Source organism: Melopsittacus undulatus, chromosome 22, assembly GCF_012275295.1.
Source record: "Melopsittacus undulatus isolate bMelUnd1 chromosome 22, bMelUnd1.mat.Z, whole genome shotgun sequence".
Taxonomy (NCBI): Eukaryota; Metazoa; Chordata; class Aves; order Psittaciformes; family Psittaculidae; genus Melopsittacus; species Melopsittacus undulatus.
Window position 1 is genome coordinate 63,027 of NC_047548.1, and position 12,489 is coordinate 75,515.

General features: G+C 63.8%; 2 protein-coding genes across 4 annotated transcripts; both read left to right on the forward strand.

The window, feature by feature from the left end:
- Positions 1-488: 488 nt before the first annotated feature.
- LOC117437464 (leucine-rich repeat transmembrane protein FLRT1-like) lies at positions 489-3,537 on the forward strand (the record flags this gene model as incomplete). The annotated part of the gene is made up of 2 exons (XM_034071833.1): positions 489-1,847; positions 3,301-3,537. Coding segments are annotated over 2 exons (1,596 nt in total), but the record flags the coding sequence as incomplete, so codon positions are not given.
- STIP1 (stress induced phosphoprotein 1) lies at positions 3,525-11,882 on the forward strand. Of its 3 annotated transcripts, XR_004550455.1 has the most exons (15): positions 3,525-3,590; positions 4,337-4,546; positions 5,755-5,896; positions 6,728-6,869; positions 7,615-7,780; positions 8,252-8,378; positions 9,120-9,222; positions 9,310-9,430; positions 9,514-9,610; positions 9,685-9,809; positions 9,921-9,957; positions 10,451-10,554; positions 10,940-11,112; positions 11,595-11,760; positions 11,826-11,882. XR_004550455.1 is itself a non-coding variant. In XM_034071829.1 (14 exons), exons 1-14 carry the CDS (start codon positions 3,582-3,584, stop codon positions 11,665-11,667), a joined length of 1,629 nt encoding a protein of 542 aa, XP_033927720.1. In that variant the 5' UTR covers positions 3,525-3,581; the 3' UTR covers positions 11,668-11,871. The 3 variants fall into 3 exon arrangements, 2 of the variants coding, with proteins under 2 accessions (XP_033927720.1, XP_033927721.1); XM_034071829.1 differs by having other exon boundaries at positions 11,595-11,871; XM_034071830.1 differs by lacking the exons at positions 3,525-3,590; positions 4,337-4,546 and adding an exon at positions 5,100-5,164 and having other exon boundaries at positions 11,595-11,871.
- The last annotated feature ends 607 nt before the right edge of the window (positions 11,883-12,489 follow it).

Genomic DNA, 12,489 nt, shown 5'->3' on the forward strand with positions numbered 1-12,489 from the left:
CTATCTATGGCATTCAGTAATGGGTCCCTGCTCTATCTATGGGGTTCAGTGGGGGGGTCCCTATCTATGGGATTGGAGGGGGGGGGCCCTGCCCTATGTATGGGGTTCAGTGAGGGAGTCCCTGCCCTATTTATGGGGTTCAGTGGGGGGGTCCCTATATATGGGATTGGAGGGGGGGTCCCTGCCCTATCTATGGGGTTTAGTGGGGGGGTCCCTATTTATGGGTCTCAGTGGGGGGGTCCCTGCCCTATCTATGGCATTAAGTAAGGGGTCTCTGCTCTATCTATGGGGTTCAGTGGGGGGGTCCCTGCCCTCTGTATTCACTGGGGGGGGGGGTGTTCCCTATTTCCTCACCTGACACCAACCACCCCCCTCCTCTCCAGCCCCCCTCCCCCCATGGCCCCCCCTCCCCTTTCCCCCCCCTCCTCCCCCCTCCCCCTCCCCCCCCCCCTCCCTCCTCCTCCTCCTCCTCCTGTCCCCCCCCCCCCCCGGTCACCCCCTGCCCCTCCGTTTGCCGCTGTGCCGGAGGCCGAGTGTACTGCAACGACCGCGGCCTGACGTCCATCCCGGAGGGTGTCCCTGCGGGTGTCACGACCCTGTTCCTGCAGAACAACCGCATCGGTGACGCCGGGATCCCGGCGCGCCTGGCGCGGCTGTCGGCGCTCAAGGTGCTCTACCTGTACGCCAATGCCTTGGAACACCTCCCGGCGCACCTCCCGCCGGCGCTGCGGGAGCTACACCTGCAGGACAACAACGTGCGCGGGTTGTGCCGGCGGGCGCTGGCGCGGGCGCCGCTGCTCGAGCGCCTACACCTGGACGACAACTCGGTGTCGGCGGCCGCCATCGAGGAGGACGCGTTCGCCGACAACAGTCGCCTGCGTCTGCTCTTCCTGTCCCGCAACCACCTCAGCAGTGTCCCACCGGGGCTACCGCCGGCGCTGGAGGAGCTGCGCCTCGACGACAACCGCATCCACACCATCCCCTTGCGCGCCTTCGAGGGGTTACCGGCGCTGCGGCGGCTGGTGTTGGATGGCAACCTCCTGGCCAACCAGCGCATGGCCGACGACACCTTCAGCCGCTTGGGCAACCTCAGTGAGCTGTCATTGGGCCGTAACGCACTGGCCGCACCACCGGCCAACCTACCGCGCGCCCGCCTGCGCCGCCTGTCGCTGGCGGCCAACGCCATCAACCACGTGCCGCCCGGCGCGTTGGCGCGTATGGCGGCGCTGGAGCGCCTGGACCTGTCGGACAACAACCTGACCACGTTACCGCGAGGGTTGTTCGACGACCTGGGCAGCCTGAGTCACCTGGGGCTGCGCAACAACCCCTGGTTCTGCGGTTGTAACCTGCGGTGGTTACGGGACTGGTTACGGCGACAGGCACCCAACGGCCTCGAGGTCAAGGGGTTGTTGTGCCAAGCGCCGGCGCGGTTACGGGGGCTACCGGTGGGGGAGCTGCGGGGGGAGATGGATGCGTGCGACCCCCCCGGGCACGGTGTTGGCAATGGGGTGTCCGGTGTTACCGGTGCCCCCCCCGCGGCTGTGGCATCGTCCGCTGCCGGTGTGGGGGGGGGGTTATGGGTCCAAGGGGCTCCGGGGGGGGGGTTGAGGATCCGGTGGCCTCCGGCCCCCCCCGGAGCCTCCCTACGGTTGAGTTGGTACCGTCCGGGTTTGGGGTCGGTAACGGAGACGTTGGTGCGGGGGGAGCGGGGGGAGTACGTGGTGACGTCACTGCAGCCGCGTGCGCCGTACCGGGTGTGCCTGGCCACGCTCGACCCCGCCCCCCCCGGCGGCACCGGAGCCACGTTGTGTGCCCAGGCACGGGCGGGGGCGGAGCCAGCCCCGGGGGCGGGGTCACCGGGGGGGTCACCGGGACCCCCCCACCCCCCCCGCCAGCACCCGGCCCCCCCCCGGGCGCTACCACCGGCGGCGGCCGCGGGGGGGGCGGCGGCAGCAGGGCTGGTGCTGGGGGTGCTGGGGGGGGGGTGGTGGAGGAGGAGGAAGAGGAGGATGGGGGGGGGGAGGGGGGGGGGCTCCGCCGGTACCACCGCACAAAGCGGGGGGGGGGGGGGGAGGCGTCGGGGGCCGATTGCAGCTGCGACCCCTGCGGGCCCCCGAGGATGGAGGCATCCGGACCGTGTTCCCCCCCCCGCCCCCACCGCCCCCCCCACCACCCCCACCCCCCCCCAGCGCTCGGGGGTACCGGGGGGGGCGGGTGCCCCACGGCACTGGGGGGTCCTGATGGGGGGGGTGGGGATGGATCACAATAGAGAGATACGGGAGACCCCCCCCCCCAAGGGGGTGCGCCCCATTATAAGGACATTTGGGGGGGTCAATGGAGGTGTTGGGGGGGGTCAGTCCCCCTTTGCCCTTCCCCCCCCCCCCCCCCATCCCTTTTTAGGGACATTTGGGGTTTTTTAAGGTGTTTTTCTTTCCCACACAGCTGCTTTTGGGGGGGAAAAAGGTGTATTTGGGGCAGATGGGGTTGGGGGGGGGGCCCCATGGATCTGCCCCCCCCTTCATTGACCCCCCCCATTAGAACAAGAGACCATGGGGAGGGGTTATGGGGGGGGGATCCAGGGGTCTGGGGGGGGTGTCAATCGTCCGCCCCCCCCTTTGCGAGGTGCCTTCACCCCTCCCCCCCCCCCGCTGTTGGAACTGGGGGGAAAGGACCAAAATCAGGGAAAATGGACCCAAAAAGGCCTCCCCCCCCCCATAATAAATCCAGCGGCTCCTTTCTCCTCTATTGCGTCTTTCCCAGGGTCCCAATGGGATTTGGGGGGGGGGAGGGGGGGGGCACGGGAGGGGGTGCACCAGGCTCACGTCAAGGTCATGTTTCCACCCAGCAAGCCACGCCCCATTGGCATAAGCCCCGCCCCCTGCGATACAAGCCACGCCCCGTTGCTAGGACCCGCTCCCATTCATACAAGCCACGCCCCCCAGCGGTACAAGCCCCGCCCCATTGGTACAAGCCCCGCCCATCGGCACAAGCCACGCCCCCGTTGATACAAACCACGCCCCCGTTGGTACAAGCTACGCCCCATTTATACAAGCCCCGCCCATTGGTACAAACCACGCCCCATTGTTGCAAGCCCCGCCCATTGGTACAAGCCACGCCCCCGTTGATATAAGCCACGCCCCATTGATACAAGCCCCGCCCCGCGCTACAAACCCCAGCGAGGCCTCCGCGCCGCCGGGTGGCGCCCTCCCCCCCCCCGGCGCTCCCCTCCTGATTGGCAGCTCTCTCAGCCAATAGGAGAGGTGGAAGATTCCAGAAAGCACCTCCGCTCCCCACCAATAGGCGCCCAGCGCCGGCCGGCTCGGCCAATCAGCGCCCGGGGAAGTGGGAGGGCGGGCCTTACCGCCGGCTTCCGGCGGAGGTCGGGGAGGCGGGCCCTATTCCCCCCGCCCCCCCCCCTTTTTGGCCAATGGGGAAGAGGAACCGCTGCGGGCAGCCAATGGGAGCGCCCGAGCGGGGGCGGGCGGGCGGGGCCGGCAGCCAATGGGGCGCGAGGTGGGCGGGGCCTCGGGGTTCTAGCAGCTTCCAGAAGGCGGCGCGGTGGCGGCGGGAGAGGAGCGGCCATGGAGGAGGTGGGGGAGGGGTCCGGGGGGGGAGGGGGGGTCTCCATAGGGCGCTGTGGGGGGGGAGGGGTCCCCATGGGGGGGGAGGGGTCCCCATAGGGCTCTATAGAGGGGAGGGGTCCCCACAGGCCTCTGGGGGGGGGGGGGGAGGGGCTGCCCTGAGGGGTTCGGGGCCCGGAGCAGGGCTGAGGGGATCCGGGGTCTCCGGGGCTGTTCTGCAGGGGCTCGGGGGGGGGGGGGGGGGCTCTGGGAGCCCCTGTGCGTTCCCCTTCTTGCTCTTCCTCCCCCTCCCCCCTTCATCCTCGTGTCCCCTCCTCCTGTCCCACTCTCATGCTCATCTCCTCATCCCCTCCCCCTCCCCAACCTTGAGTCCCCCTCCCTCTGTGTCCCCCCCCAATCTCGTGTCCCCTCCCCCTCCTCATGCCCCCTCCTCATCCTCCTGTCCCCCTCCCCCTCCTCGTGTCCCCCTCCCCCCTTTAGCCCCTCCCCTTCCTCGTGTCCTCCTCCCCCTGTGTCCCCTCCCCCTCCTCTCCTTGGCCCCTCCCCTTCCTCGTGCCCCCTCCTTATGCCCTCCCCCTCCTCGTGTCCCCCTCATCCTCGTGTCCCCTTCCCCCCATGTCCCCTCCTCATCCTCGTGTCCCCTTCCCCCTTCATCCTCGTGCCCTCCCCCTCCCTGTGTCCCCCTCCCCATTCTCGTGTCCCCCTCCCCATGTCCCCTCCCCCTTCCCCCCCCCTCACACATGCCCCATGCTCAGGTGCAGGCTCTGAAGGAGCAGGGGAACCAGGCTCTGGCGGATGGGGACGTTGCTGCTGCTGTCAGACATTACTCTGCTGCCATCGCGCTCGACGCCAACAACCACGTCCTGTTCAGCAACCGCTCAGCAGCCTATGCCAGGCAGGGGGAGTACGCGCGGGCGCTGGCGGATGCCTGCCGCACACTGGAGCTCAGGCCGGACTGGGCCAAGGTGAGACCCATAGCACCTATGGGGCAGCCCCATATCACCTATGGGTGTGTGTGTGACACCCATAGCACCTATGGGTGCTCCAGCACCTCCTGTGTGTGTGTGTGTGAGCCCCATAGCACCCATGGGTGTGTGAGTGCCTCAATGTGAGCGCTGGCTGATGCCTGTCGGACACTGGAGCTCGGGCCAGACTGGGCCAAGGTGAGACCTATGGGTCAGCCCCATAGCACCTATGGGTGCTCCAGCACCTTCTATGTGTGTGTGTGCGCCTCAATGTGAGCGCTGGCGGATGCCTGCCGGACACTGGAGCTCAGGCCGGACTGGGCCAAGGTGAGACCTATAGTACCTATGGGTGAGACCCATGGGTGCTCCATTACCTCCTATGTGTGTGTGTGTGAGCCCCATAGCATCCATGGGTGTATGAGTGCCTCAATGTGAGCGCTGGCTGATGCCTGCCGCACACTGGAGCTCAGGCCGGACTGGGCCAAGGTGAGACCTAGAGCACCTATGGGTCAGCCCCATAGCACCTATGGGTGTTCCATCAGTACGTGTGTGTGTGCCTCAATGTGAGCGCTGGCGGATGCCTGTCGTATGCTGGAGCTGAGGCCGGACTGGGCCAAGGTGAGACCATAGTATCCATGGGTGTGTGTGAGTGAGGCCCATGGCACCCATGGGTGCTCCATCACCTCTTGTGGGTGCCTCAATGTGAGATCCATAGCACCCATAGACACTCCATCACCTCTTCTGTATGTGTGTGTATGAACCCCATAGCACCTATGGGTGCTCCATCACTTCCTGTGGGTGTCTCAGTGTGAAACCCATAGCACCCATGGGTGCTTTATCATCTCTAGTGTGTGTGTTGTGTGTCCACCTCTGTTGGGCCTGCACTGCCCATGGGTGCTCCTGTCTGTGTCTGTGGCTCTAAGCACCCCTGGGTGCTCCCTCTCCCTGCTGGCTCCGTGCCCCACATGACTGCAGCACCCATGGGTGCTCCCTGACCCCTGTGTGACCCTTCCCCATGTGACCCCATCACCCATGGGTGCTCCCTGACCCCTCTGTGACCCTTTCCCACCTGACCCCATCACCCATGGGTGTTCCCTGCCCCTGTGTGACCCCATCACCCATGGGTGCTCCTGCCCCCCCACGTGACCCCATCACCCATGGGTGCTCCTGCCCCCCCACGTGACCCCCCCCCACGTGCCCCCCCCCAGGGTTACTCCCGCAAGGCAGCAGCTCTGGAGTTCCTGCAGCGCCTGGAGGAGGCCAAGGCCACGTACGAGGAGGGGCTGAGACATGAGCCCCACAACACACAGCTCCGGGAGGGGCTGCGGGGGGTGGAGGCGAGGCTGGCGGGTGAGGGGGGGGCAATGATGGGGTCAATGATGGGGGTGGGGGGGTCAGTGATGGGGGGGTCAATGATGGGGTTGGGGGGGGTCAATGATGGGGGTGGGGGGGGGGGTCAATGATGGGGTTTGGGGGGGTCAATGATGGGGGTGGGGGGGGTCAATGATGGGGTCAGTGATGGGGGTGGGGGGGGTCAATGATGGGGTCAATGATGGGGTTGGGGGGGTCAATGATGGGGGTGGGGGGGTCAATGATGGGGTCAATGATGGGGTTTGGGGGGGTCAATGATGGGGTTGGGGGGGTCAATGATGGGGTTTGGGGGGGTCAATGATGGGGGTGGGGGGGTCAAGGGTGCGATCGGGAGGGGTCAGTGATGAGGGTTGGGGGATCAATGATGGGTTGGAGGGTCAATGGTGAGGTTTGGGGCAGTGATGGGTTGGGGGGCATCAAAGGTGGGGGTTGGGGGAGTCAATGATGGGGTTGGGGGGGTCAGGGGTGGGGTTTGGGGGGCTAATAATGGGGGTGGAGGGGCATTGATGGGGTTGGGGGGGTCAATGATGGTGTTCTTTGGGGTCAATTATGGGGGTTTGTGGGGGTCTATGATGGGGTTTGGGGTCAGTGATGGGGTTTGGGGTCAGTGATGGGTTTGGGGTCAGTGATTGGGTTTGGAGGCATCAATGATTGGGTTTGGGGTTGTCAATGATGGACTTGGGGTCTATGATGGGGGTTGGGGGGGGTCAATGATAGGGTTTGGGGTCAGTGATGGGGTTTGGGTGACCTGGGGGGGGTGTGTCACGTGCTCACAGCCGCTGTTCCCCCCTCTCCCCCCCCCCCCCCCAGAGCGGAAGCTCCTGAACCCCTTCAGTGCCCCTGACCTGCTGACCCGGCTGGAGGGTGACCCCAGGACCCGGAACCTGCTGCGGGACCCTGAGTACCGGGGGCTGCTGGAGCAGCTGCGCAGGGACCCCGCGAGGCTGGGCTCGTACGGGAACGGGGGGGCACTTATGGGGTCACTTATGGGGTGCATGGGGGCTTGGGGTCAGTTCTGGGGTCACTTATGGGGTGCATGGGGGCTTGGGGTCAGTTCTGGCGTCACTTTTGGGGTGCATCAGGGGGTTTTGGGGTCAGTTTTGGGGTGCATGGGGGGGGTTAGGGTCACTTTTGGGGTGCATGGGGATACTTTTGGGGTCACTTTTGGGGTGCATGGGGGTTTGGGGTTAGTTCTGGGGTCACTTTTGGGGTGCATCAGGGGGTTTTGGGTCAGTTTTGGGGTGCATGGGGGGGTTAGGGTCACTTTTGGGGTGCATGGGGATGGTTTTGGGTCACTTTTGGGGTCACCTTTGGGGTGCATGGGGGAATTTGGAGTCGGTTTTGAGATGCATGGGGATGGTTTTTGGTCGGTTTTGGGGTGCATGGGGGGTTTGGGGTCGGTATTGGGGTGCATGGGGGGGTTAGGGTCACTTTTGGGGTGCATGGGGATGGTTTTGGGGGTGCATGGGGGCTTGGGGGTGAGATTTGGGGTGCATAGGGATGGTTTTAGGGTCACTTTTGGGGTACATGGGGGGCTTTGGGGTGCATGGGGGTGGTTTTGAGTTAGGGTTAGGGTCACTTTTGGGGTGGATAGGGATGGTTTGGGTCAGTTTCAGTCACTTTGGGGTGCATGGGGATGGTTTTGGGGTCCCTTTAGGGGTGCCTGTGCTCACTCTTGGGGTGTGTCCCCCCCCCAGGAAGCTGCAGGACCCGCGGGTCATGACCACCCTGAGTGTGCTGCTGGGGGTGGATCTGAGTGGGGCCGAGGAGGAGGAGGAGGCCCCATCCCCCCCCCCCCCACCCCCCCCCAAGCCCCCAGCCCAGCCCCCCCCCCCCGAGGAGCTCCCCGCGAACAAGAAGGAGGTGAGGGGGGGGGGGGGGGGGGGTTGGGGGGGGGGGGGGGGGGGTTTGGGGTGTGCCCCCCCCCCCAATCACAGCCATGGGGGGGGTCTGCAGTGAGGGGGAGGGGTTAGGGGGGGTTCTAGGGCATGGTTTGGGGAGGGGTTGGGGTTTTGGGGCACATTTTGGGGGGTTTGAGCAGGTTTTTGGGGTGTTTTGGGAGTTTTTGGGGGGTTTGGGAAGGTTTTTGGGCAGTTTTGGGGGTATTTGGGTGGTTTTGGGGGGTATTTTTTGCAGGTTTTGGAGTGTTTGGGTGGGTTTTGGGGTATTTGAGCAGTTTTTGGGGGTATTTGGTCAGGTTTTGGGGTATCTGAGCAGTTTTTGGGGGTATTTGAGCAGGTTTTGGGGGTATTTGGTCAGTTTTTGGGGTATTAGGTCAGGTTTTGAGGTGCATTGGGGGTTCTGACAGTGTTTTTGGGGTGTTCCCCCCCCCAGGCCCAGCGGGAGAAGGAGCTGGGCAATGCTGCCTACAAGCGGAAGGATTTCCCCACAGCTCTGGCTCACTACACCCGCGCCGAGGAGCTCGACCCCACAAACATGACCTATGTCACCAACCAGGCCGGTCAGCAACCAACAACCAACCCTGAACCCCAACAACTGACCCTGAACCCCAAAACTGAACCTGAATACCCCAAAACCAACACTCAGCACCCCAACAACTGACCCTGAACCCCAACAACTGACCCTGAACCCCAGAACTGAACCTGAATACCCCAAAACCAACACTCAGCACCCCAACAACTGACCCTGAACCCCAAAACTGAACCTGAATACCCCAAAACCAACACTCAGCACCCCAACAACTGACCCTGAACCCCAAAACCAACACTCAGCACCCCAACAACTGACCCTGAACCCCAAAACTGAACCTGAACCCCAAAACTGAACCTGAATACCCCAAAACCAAATGGGAACATTCCAAAATCAACTCTCAGCACCCCAAAAACCACTCCTGAACCCCCAAAACCAATCCTCAGCACCCCAATACCACCTCTGAATGCCCCAAAGCCCCCTGTTGAACCCCCAAAGCTTTGCTTGAACCCCCCGAACACCCCAAAACCCCCTTGAACCCCCAAAACCCTGCTTGTCCCCACCAAACACCCCCCTGAACCCCCAAACCCCCCCTGCACCCCCAAAACCCCCCCCGAACCCCCCAAAACCCCCCCTGAAACCCCCCAAAAACCCCTCTTAACCCCTCCCAACCCCCCCCTTATAACCCCCCAACCCCCTTCCTCACCCCCCCAACCCCCCCTTTGTTACCCCCCCACCCCCCCCCCCATTGAACCCCCATTTCCCCCCCCAGCCGTCCACTTTGAGACCGGTGCATACCCACGGTGCCGGGAGCTGTGTGAAAAGGCCATTGAAGTGGGACGGCAGAACCGGGAGGACTACAGGCAGATTGCTAAGTGGGTCTTTGGGGGGGGGGGGGTGTCATAAACGGGGTGTTCCCCCCCCCCTTTTATTGCTGTACCCCCCCATTGACACCCCTATAGGGCTTACGCGCGCATTGGGAACTCCTACTTCCGCGAGGAGCGTTATAAGGATGCCATTCACTTCTATAACAAGTCCTTGGCCGAGCATCGCACCCCAGATGTGCTCAAGAAGTGCCAGCAGGTGAGGATGGGATGGGGGGGGGCAAAAAGGGGGTGTCCCCCCCAAAAAAAACCCCTTTTTGACCCTCAATGGGGTTGCTACAGGCGGAGAAGATCCTGAAGGAGCAGGAGCGTTTGGCTTACATTGACCCCGAACTGGCGCTGCAGGAGAAGAACAAGGGCAATGAATGCTTCCAAAGAGGTACAGGGTTACAGGGGGGTGTTGGGGGGGTGTTGGGGTACCCCCAAACCCTCACTGAACCCCGTTTTTGGCAGGGGATTACCCCCAGGCTATGAAGCACTACACTGAGGCCATCAGGCGCAACCCGCACGAGGCGAGGCTGTACAGCAACCGTGCCGCCTGTTACACCAAGCTGCTTGAGTTCCCCCTTGCCCTTAAGGTCTGGGGTTGGGGGGGTCCTAGGGGGGTGGTTTGGGGGTGAAAATGGGGGGGGAGGGGTAGTTTTGGGGTGTTTCTTAACTTACACCCCCCCCATTGGTGTGTTCCCCAGGACTGTGAGGAGTGCATCCGCCTGGAACCCTCCTTCAGTGAGTGTTTGGGGGTGGTTTAGGGTCCCCCTCTTTGTGCCTGTTTGTCTGCCTGTATCCCCTTCTTCTCCGCCTGTACCTTGCTTTTGATGTGCTGTTTGTTGCTCTTCATCTGCCTGTTGCTCTGCCTGTATCTCTCTTCCTTTTTATGGCTGTTGTTCTCAATCTGGACCCTTCCTTCTCTTTCTGCCTGTTCTTCTGCCTGTCGCCATCTTTTCTGCCTGTCCCTCTGCTTATTCCATCCTCTCCACTTGTAACCTCCCCCTCTGCCTGTTCCTCTTCCTGTGTTTCCTTATCCTCTTCCTCTGCCTGTTTCCTCTCTTCCTGCACGTGTTCCTCTGCCTGTGCCCCTGTTCCCATTGTCTTCTACCTGTACCCCCCCTTCCTCCTCTGCCTGTTCCTCTCCCTGCATTCCCTTATCCTCTACCTGTTCCCTATTTCCCTGCCTGTTCCCTGTCCGCCTGTCCCCATCTCCTTGCCCCATCTCCCCCAGTCAAAGGCTACACCCGGAAGGCAGCCGCACTGGAGGCCATGAAGGATTACAGCAAGGCCATGGACGTCTACCAACGCGCCCTCGACCTGGACGCCGGCTGTAAGGTGCGGGGGTCCCCCCCCATCACCCTCCCTTAGGGCTGTTGTTGTTGTTGTTGCTATGGGACTGACAGCTCCCTGACTATCACCCCCCCAGGGCTGTTGTTGTTATGGGGCTGACAGCCCCCCCATCACCCCCCCTTAGGGCTGTCGCCGTGGGGCTGACAGCTCCCCCCCCATCACCCCCCCATCCTCCCCCACTCGGGCTGTTGTTGCCGTGGGGCTGACAGCTCCACCCCCCCTCAGGCTGTTGTCGTTATGGGGCTGACAGCTCCCTCCCATCACCCTCCCCTTAGGGCTGTTATGGGGTTGTCAGCCCCCCCCATCAACCCCCATCCCCCCCTCCGGCTGTTGTCCCCATGGGTCTGACACCCTCCGCCTGTGCCCGCAGGAGGCGGCCGAGGGTTACCAGCGCTGCCTGTTGGCGCAGTACAACCGGCAGGACAGCCCCGAGGAGGTCAAGCGCCGCGCTATGGCTGACCCCGAGGTGCAGCACATCATGAGTGACCCTGCCATGCGCCTGATCCTGGAGCAGATGCAGAAGGACCCCCAGGCCCTCAGCGAGTGCGTGCAGGGGACGGGGGGGGGGGTCCATGGGGGTCCTAAAGTGATGCTATGGGGTCCTTGGGGTGCTATTGGGGTCCTAAAGGGGTCCAGGGGGTCCTTATTGGGGTCCTCAGGGGATCCCAGGGGGTCCTGAGGGGGTTATTGGGGTCCTAAAGGGGTCCCAGGGGGTCCTGAGGGTGTTGTTGGGGTACTAAAGTGATGCTACTGAGGTCCTTAGGGGGTTATTGGGGTCCTAAGGGGGTCCCATCCCAGGGGGTCCCTAGGGTGCTACTGGAGCCCCAAAGGGGTTCCGGGTGTTCCCAGTCACCCCGTGATGCTCTTGAGTCCCCATAGGGGTGCCCAGAGCCCCCCTGGAGCTGCCCCTGTGGGTCCTCATTGTCCATAGGGGGGGTCTCCATTATCCATAGGGGGGATCCCCATTATCCATAGGGGGTGTCCCCTTTGTCCCCCCCTCACCCCCCCCCCCCCATCCCCCACAGGCACCTCAAGAACCCGGTGATCGCACAGAAGATCCAGAAGCTGATGGATGTGGGGCTCATTGCCATCCGGTGACCCCCCATAGCCTGCCCCACACCCCCAGGGCCATGCTGGATGTGGGGCTCATTGCCATCCGGTGACCCCCCATAGCCTGCCCCACACCCCCAGGGCCATGCTGGATGTGGGGCTCATTGCCATCCGGTGACCCCCCATAGCCTGCCCCACACCCCCAGGGCCATGGGGGGCAGGGGGAGCTGCCCCTCACATCCCCTTCCCCCTTTCCCCCCCCCCCCCCCCCGAGCTTGTGTTGGTTGTGGGGTGCCGCGACCCCCAATAAAGAGCGGAGCAGCGACCAGGCCTGGTCTCTATGGGGTGGATGTGGGGCCATGGGGCTGGGATCTTCTATGGGGTGGATGTGAGGCCATAGGGCTGGGATCCTCTATGGGGCAGACATGGGGTCCATGGGGCTGGGATCTCCTATGGGGTGGACAATGGGGGCCATGGAGCTGGGGTATCTATGGGGCAGACATGGGGGGCCCAGATGCGGGGGGGGGGTTGGTTATGGGGCATCCCAAGCCCTTACTGGAGGGAAGTGGGGGGGGAGGAGGGAGGATGTGGGGATCCCCCAGTGCCCCATGGGTCGGGTTCTATGGGGCCTGAACCCTTTGGGGGTGGCAGATGGGGGCTGATCCCCTTTGGAGGGGGGGGGGGGTTGCTTATGGGGCACCCGCTATGGGGCTCACCCCACATCTGCCAGCTCCGCATCCGGCCCCACAGCTCCTCCCTCTGCTCCACTTCCTCTGTGGTGGCAGGGGGGAAGTTGGGGCTCTGTGGGGCGGGACGGAGGGAGCCAGGGCTCTATAGGGCGCTGTGGGGCGGAAGGACTTTGGGCTCTCT

Bases quoted from the DNA above. Each gene is read 5' to 3' on its own strand.
- STIP1 (XM_034071829.1), top strand. The intron at 6,870-7,614 runs GTACGGGAACGG...TCCCCCCCCCAG, and splicing joins GACCCCGCGAGGCTGGGCTC to GAAGCTGCAGGACCCGCGGG. The intron at 9,223-9,309 runs GTGGGTCTTTGG...ACACCCCTATAG, and splicing joins GACTACAGGCAGATTGCTAA to GGCTTACGCGCGCATTGGGA.